This window comes from Cryptomeria japonica, chromosome 2 (genome assembly GCF_030272615.1).
Source record: "Cryptomeria japonica chromosome 2, Sugi_1.0, whole genome shotgun sequence".
NCBI classification, from domain to species: Eukaryota; Viridiplantae; Streptophyta; class Pinopsida; order Cupressales; family Cupressaceae; genus Cryptomeria; species Cryptomeria japonica.
In genome coordinates, this window is record NC_081406.1 from 253,436,631 (window position 1) to 253,464,217 (window position 27,587).

Genomic DNA, 27,587 nt, shown 5'->3' on the forward strand with positions numbered 1-27,587 from the left:
TGCTTTAACATTTAATCCCTCCAGCTCACTATGAGCCTCCTGTTATCTTCTCCTTAACCTATTATCCCACGTGTTTTTAGTCTTGTTTGTTTTTCATTCTCATTTTCTACATGATAGTGTTATTGGGCTAACACATTGCTTCGGAATCTAAGCCACAAATATTTTTCTTTTATTGCACCCTTGCTCCAACCTCACTTCCCCTTCCTCTCTTCACATATTTAAACCTCTTATAATAGGCATTACGTAAATTGTTATTATATTGTTATGAACATCTAAAACTATTCCATAACAACTTATCTTCTATTATTTAATTCATTTATGTTAATATTGGTAAATTAGATTTTTGGTTTCCATTCTTATTACATGCTGGTTTTCATGCCCATTCTTGGCATCTGGTGGTTAATGAGCTAGTACTCTTTTATCAATTTCTCACTCTACTGATGATGGTTCCAGAGTGTGGTCCACACTGATGAAAATTAAATGTACACAATTTTCTCCAGACAATGTTTTACTCTCATCTCAACAACGGCAAATACACATGTTCATTGTTTCCAGCTTGTTTATTAATTGAATTGATAAACCAACAGTAAATTATCAAACACATGAATTCTGAAAACATTATAGCCATTCTTATTCAAGTTCTCTGAATAAAATCCAATACACAAACAAAAGACACATTATAGATGAAAAACATCAAATTGTTTGCTCTTCCTTTAAAAAAACAAAGATCTTCAATCGTATGAAATCCTCAAGAACCAAATGGTGCTATTCCACCAGACAGGATGTAGAAAATTAACTTTCTTGAGCTTTCAGAGAAAGTTACGAATATCCAAGGTCCTTACATCAATATCCACATCCTCATCTTTATACCCCAACCTGCAGAGTCCAATACGGTAAGTTACAAATATGCTGGAGATACACATTTGAGCAAAATAAAGTGTCTGCATTCTGCAACAATATCAAATATCTATAATGTGGTGTATTTTTGTAAATTCTTTGCTGTGTGAGTGTCAAGACGGAATTTTAACAAAGTGGATTGCATAAACAGCCTGTAATTAACAAGCACATGAAACATCAATACAGGGGACAAGGGCATGACTAATCTCAAGTTCAATTCAATTCCAATGAAAAAGAAAAAAATGTAATGCTGCTCAAAAGGTAAATTAAGTGTAAAAATATACAAACATGCTTAACAAACAATGTGATAAAAGGGGAAAATTGAACCTCTTTTTCTGTTCTTCCATAGCTTCCAGTGCATTTTTCTTAAGATCCTCCAACTGTGCCTTTGCAACATCATGTTCCAACTTCTGTTCATATTTAGGTAGATCCTCTACAGAAATACCAACCCTGTGATGGAGTTCGTATTAGAATGAAAATTGTCATATAAATATACTGCCTCTTTTCTAAGAGTACCAATTTTCTTCAAAATGAAGCAACAAGAAATTATATTATTATTACAATCCTAAAAAATAAGATCAAGAAATATCTTTCATAAAAATGCATCAGCAATCTAAAAAGAAATTACTAACTAGAGTACCATATTGAATAACAATCTATCATGTACTATATTGTTTAGTGTGTCATTGATGTCAAGTTTAGCCAGGTGTTCTTTCTTATCTTTGCTGATTGACTGCAGGCTCAGATTGTTTTGGGTGATTTCTCTGAGCTATTTATGTTTGTCGCTCAGCACATGGCAAGTCCTTTGAAGCTGACATATTTGTATTTTCTCAGGAGTATGTTTGCCATAAGCCTTGTAACCCATTTGTGTACAGTGTTTCTGCTCAGCTCTGCAAACTGTTGAAAGACATTTTGTTCAGCTCTGCACTGTTTGAGTAACAGTTTCTGGGTGGTGGTTGCTGCAGATTTCTCAGAGCTATTTTGATGTTTTGCAGTGTTTATCCAGACAGTCGTTTTCTTTTGTTGTCTAGCTGAGACGTTTTCTGTGTTGAATGTAATTTTGTGACAGATGTCTTCTTGCCTTAAAGGAGTTTTTGCGATGATTGTATATTCTTGCAGTGTTTTCTGAAGTTTTCTTTGAACAACTTTTGATTAAACACGTATTCTGCTCGTATTGATCAGTGATTAAAAAACAGGTTTCTGAGGAATTCTTTTTATTTTGTTGGAGCCGTTGTCAGAATAATGCTCTGTGCTCAAAGATTTTATTACTTTTCTGCTATCGCAGATGTTCGTTTTGATTATTCTTTCAGCTTGGGTGGCGCCATGAAATTCCTTTTGTATCAGGAAGCAATGTAACTGTAAGTGGGACTGTCGTCTTATTTAGAGTCCCTTTTTCTCAGAAAAGATGTATTGGATATGTTGGAGGAAGTTCGATAGGAGATTGTGATAGAGTTTTGGCAGTGTGTGAATGTGGTGTGACTGCGAATCTTTAAGCAACATGACCATTAGCTGCGTAATGGTTTTATAATTTGTCTCAGCTCAATGTTATTTTTTTAAAAATACGTAGCTGATACTTTTAGCATATCGACATGTAAGATGTGTTATATTGTGGTCAGTTGGTTTTAGCAAGTTTGTGAGGAGTTTAAATCAGTAATGTGGTCTGCTCTGTTTTAATCTCAATCCTTTTTGGCAAAGCGTATGTTTTGTTGTTTAGTATTTGAGAGTTCCAGTGCTTACTTATTGAGCTGAAAGGTTTCTCTTGCTGTGAATTTCTATAGACAGTGAAATGCAGATTATCAAAGGTTATTTTTAAACAGGTCTATACAGTGTTCTATCATGTTCAAGATGAACTGTGAAGAATATCTATGAGATTATTATAAAGGTTGTGCCAAGAAGTTAATGCTGATACTTATCGGAGAAGTCAATAGCTATCAAAGAGCTAAATTCCTCCTCAAATTTGTAAATTCACTTTGTGAAAGTTGAGGCTTTTCTGTGTTTTGTTGTGGTTTAGAAATCAGAAGTCGGTGCTTCGTTTGTAGTAGAGGTTGAAGCCTTGAAAAGCTGGAATTGAAGCTCTATATTGTAATCGGGTCGGTGCCCATTTTTTTTGCAAATTAGTGAACCTTGGTTTTTTACCCAAAAGGGTTTTCCATGTGATAAAAATCCTTGTCTTTGTCTTTCTGGGTATGTTGTTTATAGATTCATGCCTTCAAAAGTTTAAAATGTTAAAGTACTGATTCACCCCCTGCCCCTCTCAGTATTTCTTGTTGCTTTTCATATATAGCCTAAGTAGTCAGGTCACCCCATCATATATGTATCACTGTATTCAGTTCGCATCTAGTAATGAATCAAGGTGTGGATAAAAAAGGTATGGATGCACTGGATATTCCAGATATTCTGTTATTTCTACACACTTAACAGATGAGGCTTTCGAATATAAAACTAACATACATGTTGAAATTGTCATTTCTATAATTACATAATCCATTCAGGATACATGGGCCCAACAACGACACTGTTTCAAAGAGGCTGGTTGGGCAGAAGGAGGCCGAATAATTGCTTGTACTCGGCCACGAAGATTAGCAGTTCAGGTACTGAAAACATTTTCTTCTTGTTTTCCAGTTTTTTCTTTAAACAATGCAAAAATGAAATGTCCTACCCTATTTGTACTTAAATTTTTCGCACTTCTTTCACCCATTCAGCTATGTAGGAATAATGTCAAACAGTTCGCACCCTCGCTGATTGCATTCTTCACCATGACATAATAACAAACAGTTTGCATACTATGTGAATGGTAGGATAGTTGTTTGCAGAGTTTAATATTTCTGATTGTTTGATGTGCCTTTTGCTCAGAATTGAAGCAGATCTTATGGACTGAATTTTCAAGATACCCATTTGCAACCACATAAATGATGATGTTTATTCAAGAATAGGTAAAGAGCAATAACATAGAGACTAACCTTATTACAAGAAGAAGTTTGAAATTGATATTTATAAACTCAGATTACATATATGATATATCAGACTGCTGATGAAATTGCAGCACACAGCAAAGGAACAGCAGTGAGCTTCTTCATGCCTTCATGACATCTATCTCTGTCACCAAGCTATGATCAGCAAGAAATGGTTATAAACTCCACATTGGCTTTGTCAACCACTCTACAGCAGTAAAAGTATTTCCACAACTGGGTATATTGGCTGCAATAAACCCTCATCAAAGTCACTTCCAGATTCTCAGCTTCCACTCAATGCTCAATAGATGCCATGATTATCATATTTACTATCACTGCTCAGCATAGAAGCCATGAACAGCAGTGTCACCTGAATATCCAAAATCTAAGCCATGAATTTCCTTGAAACCCTCACAGTTTGCTTAGGAATCCCAGCGGTTATGAATAGCAGTTTGTTTAACAAGTCACCAAAATCCATGCCTGAATTATTGATTGGAATCTGTCCAACAGCTGTATATAAATCCTCAAGTCCAAAAACAAACCCTCACCAAAGAATATGAGGATAACTCGCACCAAGAACGATATAATAAATTCTATATTCCAACAAGAAATACCAATTATGGTATCCTTGTTTCTTTTCCACAAATGATATGCAATATAACCCAAAAAAACCTGCAATTTTGTCACTAGTAGAGACCACACAAAATTGAGAACTTCGACCCTTGAAATGCACTGTGAAATACCTGTAAGATATCTCCAACAACACCAGCCAGAGTAGATCTCTCACTACCGTAGCTAGTCTTCTTCAAGAGGGATTTCGTCCTCAGGAAGGTTGAGTTGAATCAACTCTACAAACTGTGATATCCCCATCTAAACAATCAAAACATGATAATGCCCACTCTAAAATAGAATAATACAATTAAGATATAAATATATATAGATAACCAAATAAATGAATAGAATGAACTAAATAAAATCTCAGAGTTGCTGGAAACTCCTTTGTCCGTCCCCGGGAACGCGTTTCCCCGTATCCGTTCCCGTTTCTGAAACAGATACGTATCCAATACAGCCCAGATACACGTCGAATATTGTACCCACGCATGCCCAAAAATACTTGATTTCCAACCATGCTAAATACTAATGTGATTTGATTTTTAAACAAAATTGACGTAAATCTTCCTAAATTTAATTTTAGAAAACTTCATTAACGCATTTTTAAAAAAAATGGTATTAACAAAACCTACACCAAATGAGAAAGACAAATGAAATGTTTTTCTAGTTCAGTGACACATTTTTTGAGTTATCTTCCAATGCAACTCTTCTATTTTTGCATATTGTAAAATGTTAAATCTACTTATCATTATTTATGTAGCAATTATGTGTCTATATTGCTTTTGAAGTAATGAAAATCTCCTCGAATAACTTAGAAAATTGTGTTAAATATATGTGTACGTGTTTTTTATGAATGATGTGTCCAGCCGTATCCATATTAGGGATCATAAAAAAATAGCCGTATCCGTATCCGATACCATATCCGTATTGGATACTGTATCCGTGTCCATGCAACTTTGTAAAATCTTAATGATGATAATAAACAAGATTTAATATATAGTTTATATTTATTAAATATTAATATTAATTTCATACTTATCAAATAATAATATAAATTTTACCATATTATATTATTGACAAAATAACAAAGTAATTAGAAAACAAATATAATAATAAATAAATTCAGAAAAACAACTATTCAACCAAAAAAAATAATAATAATATATAATAGAATAACAATCATCCTAAACAATAGATAGAGTTTAACTATTAAATTAAATATAAGAAGACTGCTGGTGTCAGAGTTTGTCCCCTCACAATAGACAGTCACATTAGGAAGAAGAATGAAGATGCATATTCGAATGTGATAGTTATGGGTGGCAGTAATTAAGAAATAACAAATAAACATTAACAAATCGATTATTATGAAGAGTAGCGATTTGGAAGAGACGTGTCTCTTTAACAATCAAGGGATGCAATCTCTTTGGTATTGCAAGAGCATTATAAAATTAAACTTAATAAAAACATTTGGAAAGTAACTGGTTGGAGAGAACACGACTTGGGCCAGAGAAAGCACATCCATGGCTGTAAATATATACTTTCAGATCGAAACAGCAGCCAATTATTCAGGCTGATATAAACATATTTATAATTACATATTCATTTACATATTAGATATAGTAAAGACTTAAGTGGACATCGATATCACACTTATCAAACTCAAAGTCAATTTGGAAGAAAAAGGAAGGTTTATCAGCCTTCCCACAGAGTTGTTGTGTATTCATATCAGAATATCAGAAAGGGGCTCGTATCTCTGTATTTTTTTAAATTGCAGATCCAGAGAATATAACTTTCAAACTATTAAGGGTTGTATCACATATTGCATCCATCTGTCCTTCCGTTCACATTTAGGTACTGTTGATTATTATTATTACTGTTCAACAATTGTATTCATTGAAACATCTCTTATTAATAGATAATTGTCCCTACTTTCTAAATAATCAAATAAGGGGACAGTCCAATTAGTTGGGATCCAAAGGAAACAGTGTCAGGTACACACGTTGGTTACCAGGAATTCCATGTCATTTCAAGATACTTACAAATGAGTGGAAGCATTTGATAAATACAGGCGACAACAAAATCAACTGGAAAGAGACTATGTCTCTCTTACCACACAATCCAATAAACTGTTTGCCAGATGGAATTTGAACTTTTAACCTATGTTCCACAGCATTTCCGGAAAGGGTAGGGCTGGATGTGTTTAAGGGACAGCAGCCTGCAGCCATTGTTTGGGGACAGCAGTCTGCAGTATAACAGGACTAATATAACATGACAAAGTTAAAATGATGTTGGATGATGTCTGCAGAAGCCTGCATGCCAACTACATTCCAAAAAGAAATTCTTGTTTGTACTTCTCACACAATACCACAATGTACCAGACCAAGGCAGATGCACCTTAAATCTCTTTTGCAACTGACACTAATATAACTGACTTGAACAATGGGGATGTGTCCCCATGTAACACAGGTCTCAACTGGTCCACTTAAAGAAAATAAGCATTGTTACAAAATGATAAAATACCCAAGCATGTGAACTAAGACAACAGACCTACTTGACAATTTTGTCTCAAAAATAGACAAAATATTGATTGTACTTTTGATGAACCAAGTATTCATGTTGGTGTTCTCAATGAAGAGCAATACAATGATTTAAATTGAATCTTCATGTGCATTATATAGTTTACCATTTGACAATCAAACAGATGCTATAAACTTTTAAAAAATTCTGATTAATCATATTATCGTTTGACATTTGGCATTCAATTATCAATGATTAATTGTCTTGTATAGGTAAATTTGTTTGTTCCATGTATTTTATGGTTAAACATGATTATTTGGAAAAAAAAATTACACTTTTTTAGTTGCTTTTGCATGGTTGTACACACACCATATTTAACCATAATCACCGAGACCTACAAGTTAGAAGAATGCCCCATTTTCTATAACATTTGCATTTTCAAACAGCCTATATATGTTGGATCTATCAGGGCCTCGTGTTGAACATAGGAGCTAGTGCCCATGTATTTCCTAATTTTCAATATTATCTTTATATTTGCAGTGCCTTTTGCCTAAGCTCCTTTATCAATTTATCACTAATATTTTGTAGTCAATTATATATGAAATATGTATATTATTGTTAGATATGTTTGCCTGACAAGAATCTTTATATTTTCAATGTTTCTTGTACGGTTGTACCCAAGCCATACCAAACCAGCTCCAAAAAAACTGGTGAACCTTTTTACCCAATCCTAATAATCTATGCCTAAACCTGTACCATGACCAAATTCAAAGAAAATCCTCTGTATAATTTGATTTTTTTTACCATCTGACATATAGTAGTTCCATTGAGGCCTCGTATCAAACAATAGAAATTGGACACAATCCATTTTGGGTGTGCAGGTACCCATGTATTCTTCCATTTTCAGCATCATGCTAATATATGTACCATAGAATAAATCAGCAAAAATTTGGAAAAATTGTGAAGAATCGCAAATCAGCAAAACTCCCAATTTTTCCCTAATAACAAATGTGATTTTCCTCCCTGTAATTTTGTTGACCACCAATTCTGGTCTGTTTCCTTTGATTTTAGCCGTTTTTGAAAGTTTAATAGTGCAATTTATTAGGGTTTCCACCTGCAAAATTTTCTGCACAGTTTTTTGTGATATTCGGCAGGGGTTTTCCCTGATTTTCATCAGGGTTTTCTATTTTTTTCTAACTTCAATTTTTTGCCATCATGAATCAGACCTAGAAATGGCAATAGGCTTGCACCGCTGCTCAGACAAAGGGAACGAACGAATGCTTTTCATTTTTATAATTTATAAAAACCTTATAACTATAGTATAATATTAAATATTATTGTTATTAGGATTATTATATCAAATAAATAATATAATACAATAGAATTATAATTATTAAATATTATATTAGAGCTGTGCCTACAAATGGGGACACATTTTCATTTTTTTAATTTATAAAAATCTTCTAACTATAATAATATAACAATTATATATGTTTTTTATTTAAATCTGATCTTTTCCCCAAACGATTTTGCTGCTGTGATATGTACTGCCTTTTTCTTAATTTATTTTAGCAATGCTCTTCAGCCAATAGCTCTAGTCCTCAAGTATCATAGCTAAAAGAAAATGGACACGAGAAACATGTGAGACCATGTTTCAGTGCCAAGGCTACAAAAAAGAAACATAGTTGCATATTTGTCTCAAAAAATCATCAATGTGAAAAGACTCAATACCATAATCTGGTTATTAGCTTTAAAGCTTTTTTTATTCTTCGATTATTTTGCAAATTTTCTAAAAAAATATATATATTTTGCAAATTTTATTACGATTATTTGTTGGTCACCATATCACACAGATAATCCTCATAAATGCATGGCATAGTAACATTACCGACAAAACTTATGGTGTTAACCATCAGATGCATGATTTTTAACAAAGTGACACAATTCATACTCAACAGCAAAGTTTTAATACTCAAACTCGCAACAGACTTGGCAGCCCAAAATTTGAACTCAGACTCGGACTCACCACACACTCGTGAAAGGGCTCGGCAAAAAAAAAACCGTAGTTTTACAATAAAAACAAAAAGAAATTAATGCATTTAGAGAACATAAGAGCCATAAATGAAACATTACACATGTCATAGCAGTCATATGATCTCCAAACACTTAATATTTGAAATTTCATCATTCATACTCTTAGTTTCAAACTTTAAAACATATAATAGCAGCATAAGTTTATAAATGTTTACAAAATTACATATAATGATATGTCCAAATGTGAAAAACAACAATGAACAAACTAAAGAGAAGACTACATATTCCTCTTCCCAGCTCTAGTGAAAACCAAGGGAGAGATAGAACTAGAGGGTCTAGTTCTAGGAGTCCGATGTGGCTTCTCCAACTCGCCAAAATTAGGTTGAGGGTTGCACCACTTGTTAGGGTCTAAGGGTGAGAGAGAGAGTGGTCGAGAGAGGGGATAGAGGAAGATTGATAGGGAGATAGATAGGTCTAAGATTCGGGACAGATAAAGTGAGTTAGATAGAGAGAGCAAGAAAATGCTAATAGGAGCCTATTGATTACTAAAATTTGACTAAGTCTGAAAATTTAAAAGATCTTATAAACCTAGAATTTGCATTATAACTCCTAGAGATCTGAACCACTCTCAAAAATCCTGCCAATATATACATGAAATATACTTAAATGTTATATTTCATCTATATATTTTGATGAAGAGAATGAAACTGACTTGAAAAAAAAATTTACATAGTTTTTTAGCGTGTTTCCTCTCCTTCTTCAAACCCTACAAACTTGTTTTCAGCAAAAGTACGAATGCCAAATGAGTGAAAATTGAAAAAAAAAAACACTTTAAAACGTGGCTGGGTGACGCGTCTCTGTAAAAAACTCGCACAAGTCCATGTAAAAAACGTGTCTCTTTTGTTAAGACTCGCTAGGACTCGGCTCACAAGTTCTTGGCGAGTCGACTCGCAAGTCCGTGGCAAGTCTTAAAACTATACTCAACAGTGACCTGGAAACCCAGAGTACGATTACAACTCACACTCAACACTTATTTGGGAAATCTATGCAGTTGAAAGGTTAATAAAATGTTTGATCTCCTTCAAAAACATGAGATATTTCATGAAAGTTTAGCTTTCACCCGAGTATACAGAGTTTCTCCATGTTACAAGCAAGCTTTTGATTTAAAACAGATGGTTCAGATAGTAGCAATGATGAATTATCGAAAAGATCGATGCATTCTGATCCAGAAATATCTTACAAGTTATTGAGAAGTTTTGCTTGAACATTCAAAAGTATCTCTTCCATATACACAAAACTGGGTGTGTCAATGTTGACTTGCTTTTCTCAACATCAAAAAAAAAAGCCTTACCAAAATGTATGGCTCACAGGATTCCAACTAATCAAAATAACAAATGTATTCATCCCACCATAATACACATACAGACATACCCCCTAACAAAATTTGAAAAATGACATACCAGTACCCATACTCATACTACAAAAGGGCATAGTAACTATGTGTTAATCAAAGCATTGTTCTAGAACTTAAATAAGTTGCCCAAGGTAAGATAGATATGGCCTTAGTACAAATACTGGCAAGAATAAAACATATATGGAGTTAAACCATATAACTGATGTTCATTTAGCAAAGCAATCAAAGAAATATTGTACAATATTAACGCTAATGCTTGACATATAGACAAACCCTTATTAAATGAGATGTCTTACTTCTTATTTATTGCATTAAATTCAACTTCCAGAAGAGCCATGCCCTTCTTATCATTCCTCATCAAGGGCTTCTTCAGCTGTTTCTCTACCTTGTCCAATGCATCCATCCTCATCTTCTCAATGCCTAAATCATCATAAAGGCCAGTCCTACAAAATAATTGAGAAAGATTTATTAAAATAAATCATAATTAGTAACAAGGAAATGAATCATTATCTCAATTTTCATTTTACTACCTTTTTTATTAGCGGCTTAAGAAATGACATTGAATGGTAAAATGAATTGCACCCAAAGAATTTTGCAATGTATTTAAGGCATGTCCACAGTGGCTGTCAAATAGTATGTATCAAATTTAACTCAACAAAATGTGAAATATGCTTTCATGAAGCTGAAGATGAAATCTTGAGCACAAATGGCAAAGGAAATTCTCTTGTTCTGGGTCAAATGACAATTCTGTGTAAGTTGGAAAACTATTAAAATAACAAGTTTGTCTTGAATATAAAGAGAAGTTGTTTATTTCATTGGTCAATGCAAAAGTGTGAATTCCTTGTGGTTGAATATGCTTGATTTAATGCTGATGCAAATAGAAGTGAGCTTACTATGTGAGGAAAATTATAGCAGTAAAGCACTAATCGGTTGTGTTGAACACCAGGCTTGAGATGTGTCGATGACGTGATCAGGTCTAAAACATTCACAAATGAGTTGATCTCAGTCACCCATGGTATTTTGCTGAAGTTGTTTATTTCATTGGCCAATGCAAAAGCGTGAATTCCTTGTGGACGAATACGGTCGATTTAATGCTGATGCAAATATAAGTGAGCTTACTATGTGAGCAAAACTATAGCAGTAAAGCACTAATCGATTATGTTGAACACCAGGCTCGAGAGGTATTGATGATGAGATCAGGTCTAGAACATTCACAAATGAGTTGATCTCAGTCACCCATGGTATTCTGCTGCACTAAAGTTCAAGCCTGGATAAACCATTTGCGGAAACAAAAATTTAAGAACTGCAAATTGAATCAGCCACAATGCAAATTGAAAATTTATCAAATGATACAATTTGCAAACTGACAATAAATGCAAGTGAAACAATTTTATCAACCAAATAACTGCTTTGGCCAAGGAAAGAATGTGAGGGAAGACAACAACTACTTAAGGGTAGACATGTGCCCTCAACAACCTAATTCCAACATTCAACCCTTATTATGTTAACTTGTCCCTTTAGGACAACAAAAAATAGAACAGTGTGCAAGGTGAGAACCTTTCTCCAAATAAAAAGAGGAATCTCCCTAGTAACAAAAATATAATCCTAAAATTGGTTTTCAATACACAAAGTAAACAAAACTAAAACAAATGCCTATTTAGAAGTGTTGACAAGCCTTTCTGTCCTTTCTCTAAACACAATTTAACAAACCAATTAGATATTATGACATAAAATCTACAATAACTTCTTCAGCAAAACTTGCAATACAAAGCCTGCACTTTTCAAGAGAGACTATTTGATTTGACAAATCAACAAAAACAAGATTAGACAAGACAGCTTGACCAATAATCTCAACAAAAATGGGCACAACAATTACCATTATCTAAAATAGAAGTACATAAAGCAATCATTTGTGTTTACAATATTTTGCATAAAAATTAAATTTAAAAAGCTAACTGCAGCTCCTATGCCATCATTAGTTTAATCGCAATAAGGCAAGCCTAGAATATAAATGTATACCCAAATACATCAATTAAAATTAGAAATCTGCAAATAGATTTCTGACAAGAATATACATCTCTCTATAAATAGACCTTCTAGAAGGTCGTCTCAAACTAGTTATCTCCCCAAAACAGAAACAGCTAAAAACAGTCATGCCAAGAGTAGTACAGGGTAAAAATAGCTGGTCTGATGTCAGTTCCTTGCAATGTTTATGATGCAGCTTCCTCATTCTGACTGACAGATCCTTGGTCAAAAGAAACCGTGAAACCATAACTATAATTGACAACTCACTGAACAATCCTACTGAATTGATAACTATTATTTACTATTGAAACCATGGTCCATAACTATAGTTTTATTTAATATAGTTGGTTGTATCTGATAACCAACTCATAAACTACCTAGCCTTTCTTATGTTAAAAATGATATTGCTTGATTTTATTTGTGGTCATCATAAAGAAGTCTGGAAGATCCTTTCTGGTATACAGGTGGCAAGAATTAGTTGTAACTAAATTACAACACATCAATCCGTTTTGTTTAGTTACAACCAAACTTTTAAATAACTTTGCCATCCATACAAAGTTTGAAAGTCAAGTCATATATAGTTTGAAATGCCTGAATTCAATATTCTTTTTTAAGTCTTAAGTCTGAAAATAATATGCAGTTCTCAACTCTGAACCTAATGATAATATGCAGTTCTCAAGTCTGAACCAGATGATAATACACTGGAACATGAGAACGAATTCCAAACAACATATGCAATCCAATCTCAACCAAAGATTAGACAGAGACAAACATATGCAATCAATCCATTGTCTTTGGAGATGACTATAATCAGATCGAAGGTATAGATAACATCATTTCATAGTATGTTTAATATTTGTGCTGATGTTAACTTAATTAATGTTGGTCTGAACCCACAGATACATGCAACCAACTTCGATACAACAAAAGACTGTAGTCATCATCAATCTTGAGACTTTGTTCAATGTGACATCAATGACAAGTATGCCAACTTCAATACAACAAAAGACTGTAGTCATCATCAATCCTGAGATTTTGTTCAATGTGACATCAATGACAAGTATGCCAACAATTCTCCCTTGAAAACTTATGAAATCCAATGTTCAACCCGTAGAACAAGTCCATGATGAAGACCTTTTATGCAACAAACCGTTCATCTCGAAGTGCCTTGGATTGAGTATAATGATGACTGCTTTGGATGGTAGAAGGAACGAAACAACTATTTTCTGCCACTGAGTCAACAATATGTTGGCAAACTTGCTTCAATGGCATCCTTTGTGTTGTGGAGGTTAACTTGTCTCATTGCATGCGAGTGCATGCTCTTGTCTCCTTGCACTTTTTGTTTTGATTTGACGTTTGCTTTGTCACTCAACCCTTCTAGAGTGCACTTAGGGAATTGGAAACACTTTGAGATTTTGTTTGATCACTTACATTTTGACAATTAACCTCTTTGTTGTGCACTTTATCTTCTAATTTCTCATTGTCGTGTTGACATTGACCTCTTAGGCATGTGCTTGAACATTTGGGAGCACTTTCGTCTACTTTATCCAGAGATACAAGAATCACCTAGACTTGGCAACTCTCAAAGCAAGCACGGTTAGATGAGTCCCAAAGACTTGAAATCAAAGGACAAGGCAAGTCTGAAGAAACTAGTCAAATCCAATCAGCCACATCTTAATGAGACAGAAAAATCAAGGAAAAAAAAATGTGTTTTTAAAAACTCAAAATTAACACTCATAAATGACCTCCGACAATCTCAAAACATTTTCATTTCATTTATAAACATAAGTAGAAGAAAAAAAGAGTATTGGCGCTAAAAATCGCACACCACTGAAGTAAACATCACCAGTCAACTTGAACAGCAAATGTTAATTGAATACAACATGACAAGTTTGTAGCAGGCCTTAGCATATCTAAATCAGCCTATAATGTATTTTGAAGAGCACACAGTTGATTTGAAGCAGCCTACCATCAAATTGAAACAAATTTAAAGAGGTATTTTACTATGAACCTTTTTTTTTGAATTTTGAATTTTGTTTGTCTCCTATGTTTGTTTTTTCCATAGAACAGACCTAGCTGTTTTGATATCTTTTTATGAACAGACCCAAGCTATTTTTTTATTTCTTATCTTTTATAGCTGCAAACCCTAAATTTCATTTCAAGATCACAAGGAGATGGGGGTACTTGGAGACTCCGAAAATTGGTACTGGTACAGGTACAGCTAATCTTCAAAAATAGGAGAGTGTGTACACGAAGACACCAATTTTTTTAATATAATTTAATAATTTCCAAAAAATATCATGACATAGAACTTTAAAAACAAGAATAGTGGTAAAGTTTAAGATACACAAACCAAAACGTCAAATGTCATTGTGTCAAAAGAGTCAAACAGTTCAAAATTCACACTAGATATTTCACATTAGATTACCATTACATATTAAAATTCAAAAATATTGATAGTTTGATGCTGATACACAAACAAAAAACAAAAACCAGAGATCTAATGTCTAATCTTCAACGTTTTGATCATCCATATGAAGGTCCTCAACTATGATGCTCTCTAGATAACCATCACTCTCAAACTCAGCCTCTAATGGTAGTAGAATTGGGGGTAATTCATTAAGGCCATCCGATTCAACCGCTTCATCCACCATGGCGGTTGAATGATGGCAAACAGCGTTTTTGTTTTGTTTTTGACCTTTTCACTTGCCTTTCGTTAGAGATGCATGGGAGATGAACAGAAACCTGGCGAGAGACAAGGAGACAGCGAGAGGCGTGGAAGTGAAGTCTCCAACAGAAAATGAAGACTCGGGAAGTGTGAAAAGTCTCCAAGATGTGTACTTTTTACATTTATAGATTGCTCTAATGTTGACCCTTAATTTTGAAACATGTCATCTTAGAGACAAAGGAGAGTTGATTTGTAATGTCCCCTACTAGGAATAATCAACACCCATTACTTAATATTATCATGCCTTAAATTAATTTATTAAACTAGATAACCATATTTATTCATTATACAATTGATAGTTGCTATATTCAGACCCCAATTCTTATTTAAATAATATTATATTTATCCTATAATGGTGATCTTAGTTATCGTCTTAGTTGTCTTTTTTTAGTTCGTTTAGTGTAACTACTGCTTCTTTTATTAGAAGGCGTAGTTTTTAGCTTTTTAATCGTATTTAGCATTTTAGCTTCTGTTTGAACTTTGAAGCTTCAGTTAAACGGTTTGTTCGATTATTTGAGCAATTAATATTTAATGGTATCAGAGCGGGTGGATGGGGTTTTTCAGAATTTGGCAAATTTAAAAAATTTGTAGCCTCTTCCTACTTGGAATTTATTTCCAGAATTTTTTGGTTTGAAATTGCAGATTTCAACTATTCGCAAATTAAAAGGTGACTTCTGATTCTTGGTTCATGGCTTGTTATTCACGTTTTTCCTGTGTATTCCCATGACATATTTCACAGTTTTGTGGCTGTGCGCGCATTTTGTGTCTGTGCGGCTAGGGAAAACGATTTTCTGAACCCGCATTTTGCAGGTTATGTTTTTTTTTTTGCAGGTTTTGTTCTCTTTCTACACACATCTGTTTCTTTCTGGGCTGCAACAAATCTGCAAGGCGTGATTTTTTTGCAATGGATTTTATTGTGCAACCCTCCATCCGTGCGTCTATCCTTTTTTCCCGCATGCAACAGTCAAAAATTCGCAGAAAAAAAAAGCGTCTTTCTGCAACATTATATTTTAGCAACGGAAAGGGCTTTTTTGTGGCAACAGAACTGTGCACGATTTTCACGTTTATGAATGATTCGTTGGGTTTTCTTGTTTTTCCCCTGCATAGGCAACTAGTATTGCGTGACAGATTTTTTTGGGCGTTGTTTTCCATGTGGGTGCACAGTTCGCGGGTGCTGGTGCTGCTCTTTTCCTTGCAACTAAGGTTAAAAAATATTTTCTGGTTTTATAATTTTTGTCCTTATAAAAATGTATATAATTTTTGTCCTTTAAAAAAATATATATATTTTTGGGTTTTTATTGGTTTTCTAATTTTTTCTCCAAAAAAATCATGGGAGGGTTTTGCTTGAATTTTTCCTCAAAAAACGAGGAGTATTGTTTTACTTTGTGATGTCTAGTGTTTTGCCGCGTGACATTTCAAGGTTTTGATCGATTTTTCTCCTCAAAAATCATGTATAATCTGTAATTTGTGATATTCGGGTGGGATTTTTTTATTCTTGGGTTTCACCGTTTTTCCCACAAAAAAGATGATTTGTAACCCTCAGATTTTAGGGTTTGACAGTTTTTCCCACAAAAATTGTGGTTTGTTGCAATCTGTTTTTTATCGCACCTGCCATTATTGGGGCAAACATGTGCAACCGTGCTATCTTGCTGTCTGTTTTGGGTCACACCTAGCATTGCTAGGGCGAAAATCTTCAATTGTGGTATCTTGCAGTCTATTTGGAGTTGTTAGAGTGAACAGTTCAGAGCTCATCTAGAAAAGTTTTTGCGGGTTTGGACAAAAGCGTGTTTGACCTATTTAGAGGGTTTGTCGATTTTTCCTCAAATCATGGTTTCAGGTTCAGTAATTTGCATGTGACAGTTATATAATTCACGTGTAAGGATTACATCAAGTTGTACAACTTCTGGTACTCTGTTAGACATTTTGTCATTGATGTCAAGTGGCTTTTGTCAAGCTTGTGCTATTCAAAAGTAATATTGGACTGAGTTTGAAGTGCTTTTTGAGCTACTGTTTATTCATTAAATTTTCTCAATTTTGCTTGAGCTGCTTGACGTGTTTGAGCTGCTTGACGAGCTTGACCTACTTGTGTGTCTGCATCAGCAATTTGTGAGCTTGCTTGTTATCCTTGTAAGTTGCTTGCTTGGTTGCCATGTCACTTTAATATGACACATCATCTCTAATTTTTTTATTTTAAAACAAAGAAGTCGATTACCTTTTTCGAATCGATTTAACTTCTTATTATATAGTGGTGGGGTATTGTGATGAAAAGCATACTATCTTAACTGGGTACGTGGCTGGTGTTTGGCATAGCTGGCAGTTGAAACTGCTTAAAATCAGATTTCTTCTTTGTGGACGTGGTTTGACATCTTTTTTTTGGAACTTTTATTGGCAGCTACAAGCTTCAGCTCCTTGTAATGTACTCTGGTTATAATAGTTTTTAATTACAAACTTTTTTTGCAAAGGAATCATGCATATTCAAGGAAGTAGTGGGAGCTGGAAGTGGAAAGCGTGGAGTCAGATACATGGTTGGTTGATGTCAGAACACACTTTTTTTTTTCTCCTTGCCATTCATACATATGGCTCTTTCTGTGGGTGGAGTTCGTGGGAATCTAAATTTAAGATTTTGTGGAAGACACGAATCTCTGTGAGGGCGTTATTTTTTTGGTTAAGCCGATTTTTCTTTTAGGAAAGAATTTGGAAGTCAATTTATACTTGAAAACTCGAACTCTTTTTGGTGAGAGTTGGCATATATTGATACAGCCAAAGTCGTATGGGAGGAATATTTTTCCAGCGCTGATGTTACTCTATTAATTGAGCCGGTGTGTGGACAAGGGTGTGCGTATTCATTGCAGATGACAGTTTTTGTTTTAACAGGTTGTGGGAAGTGAATGCATTCTTTGAATTTTCTTAGGTGGCAAATTGAAATAAACTTTCCAGCAGAATACGATTGTGATGTTTGAAAACTACAAACCCATATTAGACTTGGCTGCCGTTTTAGCCTCATATACATTTCTGGCAGTGTTGTTATTTTTTGGGTTCGTGCTGCATGGTGTAGATGCACTTTATTCTGAAAATACGGTGATTCAAATTTGTATTAATTAGAGGTTGAAAGCGGCGAGTTAAATATTTTTTTTTATGTCCTCTTTAGACTTGAGTGTATGGTTTTTCAGCTGAGGTTGTGGGATATGTTCAATATATACATCTGCAAAGTTTGGTATTTTTCTAAAAAAAAAAAGGGCAGAATACATTTCATTGAAATGATGTTGTGGCAACATTGATGTATTTAAAAGATAACTGTGTAGCGAGCACAAAAAAAATGATGCTGTTATGGGAAGTGGTTCTGTAGTCCAGTTGTAGAGTAGTAAAAGTGGATGTGATATTCCGTTTGAGGACTGTGAGATGATTATTTTTGACACTGTTCTTGGAAAAAATCTATATACTATTCTCTGTGAAAGGTTTATGCTGCTTATATGCTGAAAAATGATATTTTTGAAATCTGAGACAGATTTCAGGGGTACTGTGTAACTTTGCTGAATGTGGTACATGTTTTGGAGAAGTCTAAAGTTATTTTCCTTTGTAAATCTGAGTTCAGTTTTTTGGGGAGTTGGTTGTCTGTTATTTTCCTTCTCATAGAGGTTGGTGCCTCTTTCTGCTGGTTGTCTGTGAGTTGGTGCTCACTATTTTTGAGCTAGGTTGGTGCCCATTGTGTGTTGGTGCACACTTCTTGTATCTCAGAGTTTGTGCTGTTAATGAAAGAAATTTTATGCTGTAGTTTTTTACCCAAAAGGGTTTTCCACGAGAAAAACCTGAGCTCGTCTTGTGTTATTTTTACAGTTCCATCTATATGTTGATTGGCTTTTTGAGTTTGATGATATCATAAAATTTTAAAACACTGATTCACCCCCACCCCCCCTCTCAGTGTTTTCTGTGTGTTTCTCACACTCTTGGTTATTATCATTCGGCAGATCTTGGGAGGGTCTCCATAGCAGCAGAGTGTTCTTTGCATTTGTGATCAAAAGACCTGCAATGTGTTCTATAGGGTATTGAGTACGATGACCATTCGGGAGGGTATTAAAATAATATTATATTTATTCTATAATAGTCATCTTAATTGTCTTTTTTTAGTTCATTTAGTGTAACGGCTACTACTTTTATTAGAAGGCGTAGTTAGCTTTTTAGCTTTTTAGCTTCTGTTTAAAACTTCAATTAAATGGTTTGTTCTTTTAAGAACACCGTCTTGTAATCTCTATTAAAGGAGCCTTCTTCTCCTTTGTTAACACATCAATTATTTGAGCAATTAAGTTTTCAATTCTTACTTCCTTTTTAATCCTCAACCTAGGATGGGATTTACTTGTCTAGGGCACGATGACACCACCTAAATAACTAGGCCTAGGCTTCAAGAACATTCGTCCAGACTACCCTTGGGGCTCACCTAATTTGGGAGAGAGGGGCAATAGAAAGGATTAAGTAATTGGGCTATGAGTACACTAACTTCTAATGTATTATGAATATATATGAAATTAAGTATGACTGTCATACATATTGCAGTCTATATTAATATTACTATTAAATTCTGCATAAGAACATTATCAAGCTTCATATATTAAACAAACATATCAAGCACATCTCCATGCATACCACTAAGAACAAGGATTTACTGCCTGTAACTTAATTAACAGTTCTGATCTGATCCGATCGATGGTGATCTTCATCATGTATGCCCTGTGGTAACAGACACACCCTTTCACCATCAGCACCTTTGAAAGAGTGCAACTCTTCGTTATTTCTGTCCTTTGAAAGGGACACAACCTTTCACAATCAGATCTGCACTTCTGATTCTCAAATTATCCCCCCTTCAAATGAGTTCTCCTCTCAAATAATGTTCTAATGTTGACCCCAATTAGAAAGGACCTATGTTACCCCATGTTTCCGGGACACTTTTTTTCCCAGAACAGGGGATGGCTATATTAATATATATATATATATATATATATATATAACATTGTAACATGATAAACATTCATCATAGCAACATGATAACATTTATAAATACTCATCATAGCATCGTATCTGAAGTCTCACAGTTCACAATTCATAATCTTTTTTTCCTTCTCAGACCAAAATCAGAAAACCCTTTCACTTCTGAGTCTCTAACTTCACATTTTCACCAATGTTTTTTTTCCTGGGTGCTGCCGTGAACTCCCGTCTGCCAAGCAATGTTCTTATTTTTTTTGGTTGGGAAAGCATTATGATATTGATATAATACTATATCGACATCATAAAGTATATTGATATTATATTATATTGAAATACAGTGAAACGGAAATGAAACTATGTAGAAAAAAATTAAAAAAATTAATCGCTTACTGAGTTTGACAGTTTGTAAATTATTATAATATTTATTATTTATTAATAATTATTAATTATTAAAAATAAAAAATAAAAATTACTCGCTGCAATCAGGGATTTTCTTTAAAAAAATTGAATTGCTTTATTTAATAAAAAATTTTAATGGCACATCTGAAAACTAAAAAATGTTTTTTATTGTCCCTTCCGAGTTTCCAGGACAATTACCGAAAGTTTTTGAGGATCAGGGATGGCTTGGAAACGTTTCCGGCCGTCCCCAAGTCCCCGAAACGGTTTCCATTCCTGAACGTGTCCCCTAAGGCTGGAAACGCATTTCCATGTAACACTGGAGAAGACCCTTAATTTTGAAACATGTCATCTTAGAGACAAAGGACAATTGATTTGCATATATTGCAAGACAAATAGAGAAACCACAAGGGTTCACAAGAGCCCAGAGTTCAATGCAGTACCAATTTCTTTCCACAGATAAGAGAAGCAATGATCATGAAATATTTGCCAAAGAATGATGCAATGCAACGTTGATTATAAGTTTATCATGTATGATGAGGGAACCCCTATATATATAGGCAAGCATGAGACATAAAACAAATTAAGATAATGGCATGCGACAAAAAAATTAAATGCCCTAACTTCACTAGTGTGAAAAAGACCTAAAAGGAACTCGGATATGTAGAAAGATTGTTCACACCAACAAAAATTATGGAGGCAGATATAAACCAATTGAAATATCACCTTGCACAAATTTCATGCCAAAATATTAAAGTGTGCAATGTTGCACCTATTTATGTTGTGTGCAAGGCGCAAAACCAATTAGAGACATTTAACCAAAAAAGAAATCAAAGAAAAAGGGCAAAGAAATATTGCACTGGCAGTGCTAGCATTGGACTGAAATTAGATTCATTTATTATACCGCACAATCTAGGCTGCCCAACCATCACTTGATTTGGAACTAGTACAATCATGATGTGTCTAAGAGAGCAATCAGTGACTTATGGTTTTATTGCTTTGTTTTATTTCATGCAGCTAAATAATTAATTCTCTTTATAATATGCTGTTTAATTTCAAGGTCTCTTGAATTTTTGAAATTAGGGGTTTGTAGGAATTTTGTCATGTCCCCTCCTTGATCATTATATATAGCATAAATAAAACAATTATTATTTCTAACATAATATTTATCAACGATTTATTAAATATTTATTTATTGTTAATAATATTCTTGAAATATTCAAATAGAACAAATAATAATAATATAATAATATAAATAAATAAATAAAAAGTAATAATAAAATATAATATTTATTAAGACAACTAAAATGGAAGAAATCTGAACACAGACAGCATCCAAGCATTGAGAATCAAAAGCAATTAATGGACATTGATGATCATATTAATCATCATGCAAAGAGTGATTAAATAAAGAGCAGTATTTATGAAGACAGATCTAATATATGGGGGTAAACAGTGATGAATATATCTCAAGAAATTGATTAATGTTGGAGAGTTTAGGAATACCAATTAATATACTAGTATCAACTCCAGTCAACAATAATAATATTTAATGATTGATCGTATTAGTAAAAACACTTGAACGATTAAACAATGGTAATTAGCACTAACAATAGCAATGATGAGAGAGTGGCTTAGTTGTAAGAAGAGTTGCGTTAGACCTAAGGGTTTGTTGTGACGTCTTCACACATCGCCCCATTGCAAATGGTGACCCCCACTTTTCGCTTTTTAGAGTGGGCAATTTTGCGTTTCCCATGCCCGAGTCTCGGAGTTTTGATCATGCCTAGTGCCATCTAGGGTTTTTGAAGTGTTAGGATCAAGCTGCAAAAGATGATATTTTTAATGATCTTAAGTTTTGCTAAGTGTTAGACCTATTGAACATTAACGTGTTTTTAAACACGCGCATCAGTGATTCTAAAGTGCCAAGATATTCACAGACCTTTTGGAGTTGTTTTCTCGCTCCTAAGGTAATATTTAAGTTGGTTTCGCACTTTATTCCAATATTTTCCTAGCATTTCGCTAATATTTTTGGAAAATTAGTATAAGTCCAATCAAATTTAAAGTCGCTAAGTGATTTTGAGTGGTTAAAATGATAAAATCCTAAGGGAAATCCTTATTCTAAGGGTTAAAAGGTCAAAATCCATGCTAGAGGTGATTTTCCCCTCACATTCCAGACTACCCAACCCATTCCCCCACTCAAAATCCATACTACACATGGGTTTCCCCTGGAATCCATACTGGCCATTAATTTCCCACACTATTTATCCATACTGCCATCGAATTTCCCCTGGAAGTGTTAAAATTTGGCTAAGTGTCAAGATTTATCCAGACTGGCATCAATTTTCCACAGGGAGTGCAGACTGGAATGCAAGGATAATTCCATGCCTGGGTTGATTTTCCACTAGGATTTTTGTGACAACTAAGTGAGGATTTTTGTCCGGATTTTTATCCAGGCAAAGGTCGATTTTCCCCTGAGCATTTTTGTAAGGATTTTTGTCCGGATTTTCATCCAAACAGGGATAGATTTTCCACTGGGACTATTTTTGAAGAGTTTTGAGTTCGGATTTTCATCCAGACTGAGGTCGAATTTCCACCAGGGAGGTTTTTTCCAAGTTAAGTGAGTTTTGAGTGTGGATTTTTGTCCAGACACATATCGAATTTCCCCTGGGGGTGATTTTTTGCAAATTGAGTGCATTTTTTGTCTGGATTTTTGTCCAAACTCATATCGATTTTCCCTTTGGAGGTTTTTTCGTGTGCATTTTGATGAAGTTATGCATGGATTTTTATCCAAACATGGGTCGAATTTCCCTTATGGGGTGAATTTTGACACTTAAGTGATTTTTGAAGGGATTTTTCAATCCCAACCCAAATCGATTTTCCCTTGGAGGTTTTATTTTGGATTTAAATTGCAATATTTTAATAAATAAGCCCCATTTAAATTGCTTTTAAATAATTATTAATGATTATTTAAAATTTATAAGCAAATTTAATAACTTGCAATAATTATTAAATGTTTGAACCTTCTAGAAGCAAGTTAGGTTTTCACCAAGCAAGTATTTATACAACTGCTTTATCCCACATTGCTTGTGTGGTGAAAGTGAGAGGTGAAAGCAAGTATATGAGAGGAGACTTAGCATTATTTTATTATTATTTCTGCCAAGTGTCTCCATGAAAGGTGATTTTTCCCCCTTATTGGCGAATTTTGGCAAAGTACTCAAGTGAAGTGTTGGGTTGAGGATTTTTTCCTCCATTTTTTCCAGCTTGGCTGTTCTAACCTCCATTGTTGCAGATCCAAGCTGCCATGGAAGACATTTTCAGAATTTTGGAATGGCGCCATAGCTAAGAAAATTTCGATCTTTATTTGGGAGTGCTTTGTGTCGTTGTTTGGGGTGATTTTCTTCATGCTTGGTGTCTGCCATTATTTTCAGACCTTGTTGGGCGCCATTGCTGGGAGTGATATGACTTCCATTGTTGGTTGGTAACACATTTTCAGAATTATTCTTCATTGCCCAGCTCATCCACACTAAGGCGATTTTGGTTAAGGGCTGTTTGGAGGAGTTTTCAGTGCATTTTCAAGGGCTGCCATTGTTGTTACAATCTGAAACTCCATAGTTGCAGGTTGTCTTCAGACTGATTTTCATTTCCAGCCACTTGCCAACTTGGAAAATTTCACTTGGGTATCATTTCTTATGAGTTTTTTGGCCATTTGGTGGAGCTTCCATTGCTGATCTAAGTCTGAAACTCCATTTTCAGATTTGTCTCCAGACTTAGATATTTTTTACCAGCCCTTTGTTTGTGCCCAGATTTGACAAACTTCACTTTCGAAAGGTGAAATCCATCAAATACAGGTGTTTCCTATGACTGCGACAAATTTAAATGATTGATTTATTAAAGTTGCAGGTTGTCTTCAGACATTGGGCAGCCATTGTTGGACCTTGGAAGGGTGTCTTCAAACTTTATGAACTAAAAATCAGACTTTTCCACACCCTTTTCCAAGCATTTTCAGAATTGTGGTATACTTCCGGGCACTAATTTTGATATTTTTCTGAGTATACCAGGTTGTCTTCAGACTGAAACTTCATTTCCAGCCACATAGATGTGCCCAAATGTGACCATTTCTGAGTTTTGAAGGTCAAAATAATTCAAATGCAAGCATGTGACATGGCTGTGACCACTTCCAGCCATTGATATTCATCATTTTCAGAGTGTCTTCAAACTTTTTGGAGCCATTTTCAGACTTTCACATGGTGTATTCAGACTTAAGAATCAGAAAATCAGACTTCAATACACCATTTTTTGAGTATTTTCAGACATTGGAGGGCGTATTCAGACTTTGTCCTCAGAAAATCAGACTTTTGTTACAACTTTTATATCGAAAATCAGTCACTTTCTGAGTGTTTTCAGACCTCCAAGTGATATTTCCAGACCTGGACATTCATTTTTGGGCTCCAAATACTTGATTTTCTGAGTTTACATGGGTGTCTTCAGATTTAGCAATTATGATCAGACTTATCCTAAGTCTGAAAATCGGTTTTTCTTAAGGAAAATCTTCCAGACTTTAATCCGGACCTTCTTATTTTCCAGAATTGGTGTTGCAATTTTCTAAGATTACCTAACATGCTGTGACAAAATGTCAGGAACAAAGTCCTAATGGTGTCCAGATTTCCACTCCATGGAATGGTGATCCAGTCAACACAAGATTTTCAAGGATAGTGAGTCTGGATGAGGATCGGATTTCCACTGCAGGGCAGAATTACAAAGGAAGGAAGTTGTCCAAATAGGCATCAAATTTCCACCAAGTGAAGAATGGACAAGGATAATGCAGATGGTTTTGAGGAATTATCAATCCATATGCAGATGAATTTCCCACCAAGGTTGAAGTTAAGTTCATCACACTAGTGTTTGATTCAATGCTTATCTGTTTTGCAGGACTGTTACGAGGAAAGGAAGCATGATCAAGGCTTGAAGTGAAGGAAGATGCACGCAATGCGGATAAGGAAGATCAATACTTCAAAGATTGGATGGGGATTTCCGGACAGAGATTCCAGAAGGTGAAGATGAGGACTAGATCAATCATGAAGAAGACTTCACCTTGATGATGAATAAATGAATGAAGGCGAGTTCGAGACATGAGCATAAGGGATTTCATATCAAGAAATCAAGAACTACATCAAGGAATTCCAATGTCAACAGTTCATGGAATTCCTTAACATAAGGATGGAATGCAAAGTATCATAAAGGATTCCAAACATTGTGAAGATGAAGAATGTACAAGGCAAATTGATTAAGTGTGCAACGTAAGCTGTGGTGGCATCCTAGTCACCATTCGTTCAATCAAAGGGTGCCAAGTCAACATTCATTCAAGGAGGGAATAGGTGACACATGGTGCTACATCAAATATTATTTATCTTACCTACCCTCGCTTCTTATTGGCCAATGTAATGGTGGTTGTACAAACCCTAATTAGGGTTTTATCTTGTAATCTTGGTTGTTGATCTTAGATCAATCTGGGCCATCCATTTTGTAAGAGACTATATAAACCTCATTGTCTCTCATTTGTAAGGGAGAGTTTTTGTAGAATTGTTGGTATATGCTACAGCTATTTGAATCCTAATCATTGTTCAATTGTTGGTGATTTTTCTCTTCAAATGTTGTATTTGCATTCATGGTTCTCAATTCCTCCAAGTTAGATTAGAATTTAGATTCATTTATGTTAGATTGAGTGGAAGATTTGTTGAGTATATTTGTGTGGAATCCTTAATCCATACCAATAGCCTCTTGCCACTGGTAAGTGCACCTTGTGTGCTCAACTGGAGTTTGAGTAAGCATAACTTCAACTATTATGCATCCGTTGACAAGCATCAACTTGGATGGTGTCTTCGTTTGATGGTGATAGTTTGAAAATCATTAAGTATACCTTAGATGATTGCACTAAGCTTGTGTCAATACCTGATTGTGAGACCTTGCCTGGTTTGATTCCACTAGATCCATTCATCATTTCCTACATTCCTAAGATTAGAATAGATTTCCTGAACCCTATTCTTTTTCCCCCTTTTTTAGTAAGAAGTAAATCTAGAGCCTTATTGATAAATCTTAAGTTGTCAGCACACCTATTCCGCATCATTCATGATAATCCAAACATTTGCGTAAGTCCCCAAGTGAAACACAGCAATTCACATCAACCACTGAACTTACCCACTCGTCAATACCTGACATGTGGAAACCTTGGAATCATTTTAGTTGATCTCATTCTTAGCATCTGAGGTGATTTTGTTCAAGAGAGAGTAAATTACTTTGGTAATTTATTCTGTATTGTTATGTGCATAAAAAACACATCAACAGGGTTGAAAAATAAATTGAATGAATGATTCAATAATTGAATCAAATAATCTATTGAACAATATACAAGCGTATATAAAGAGATTACAAGGGCAACGTTCTAAATTAAGAACAAGTCGTTTAAAATGAACTACTAAATTGCTAAATAAAGCTTAAAAGCTAATTAACTAAAAAGAAAAAGCTAAATGCTAAATAAAGCTTAAAAGCTAATTAACTAAAAAGCTAAATGACCATTAAACAAGGAACTAAATATAGGTGACTAAAATATAATTAAATATTCTAATACCCTCCCTTAATGGTCATTCTATCTACTAACTACCCTACAAAAGACACTGCAGATCTTTTGATCACAAATGAAAATAACACTCTGTCGCGGTGGAGACCCTCCCTGGATCTGAAAAGTGTTAATGACCAAGAATACCAAAATCCATCCAACCTAACATTGGGTAACCAAACTGAAACCTGAAACCATGATTTTGAGGAAAATCGGCAAACCCTCCAAAACTGAAGATACAAATCATCATTTTTGTGGAAAAAATGGTAAAAAACCTTAAATCGATTTTTGAGGAAAAAATCGAACAAAACCCTGAAACTTCACATGGCAGGACACAAAACATCACGTGATAAGACACCAAACATCACGCAGTAAAACATCAGACATCACGTGGGAAAACACCAGACAACATCACGTGGTAAA

At 34.5% G+C, this 27,587-nt stretch overlaps 1 protein-coding gene across 2 annotated transcripts in view; it reads right to left on the minus strand.

Annotated features, from left to right (window-relative positions):
* Nucleotides 1-607: 607 nt before the first annotated feature.
* LOC131044656 (probable ATP synthase 24 kDa subunit, mitochondrial) overlaps nucleotides 608-27,587 on the minus strand; it is an 82,221-nt gene continuing 55,241 nt past the window's right edge. For both annotated transcript variants that reach the window (XM_059216551.1, XM_057978025.2), the window contains 3 exons: nucleotides 10,722-10,868; nucleotides 1,225-1,347; nucleotides 608-876 (listed from right to left, as the gene is read on the minus strand). In XM_059216551.1, coding sequence (XP_059072534.1) covers nucleotides 810-876; nucleotides 1,225-1,347; nucleotides 10,722-10,868 — 337 coding nt within the window. In that variant the 3' untranslated portion in view covers nucleotides 608-809. The remainder of the gene's footprint in view (nucleotides 877-1,224; nucleotides 1,348-10,721; nucleotides 10,869-27,587) is intronic.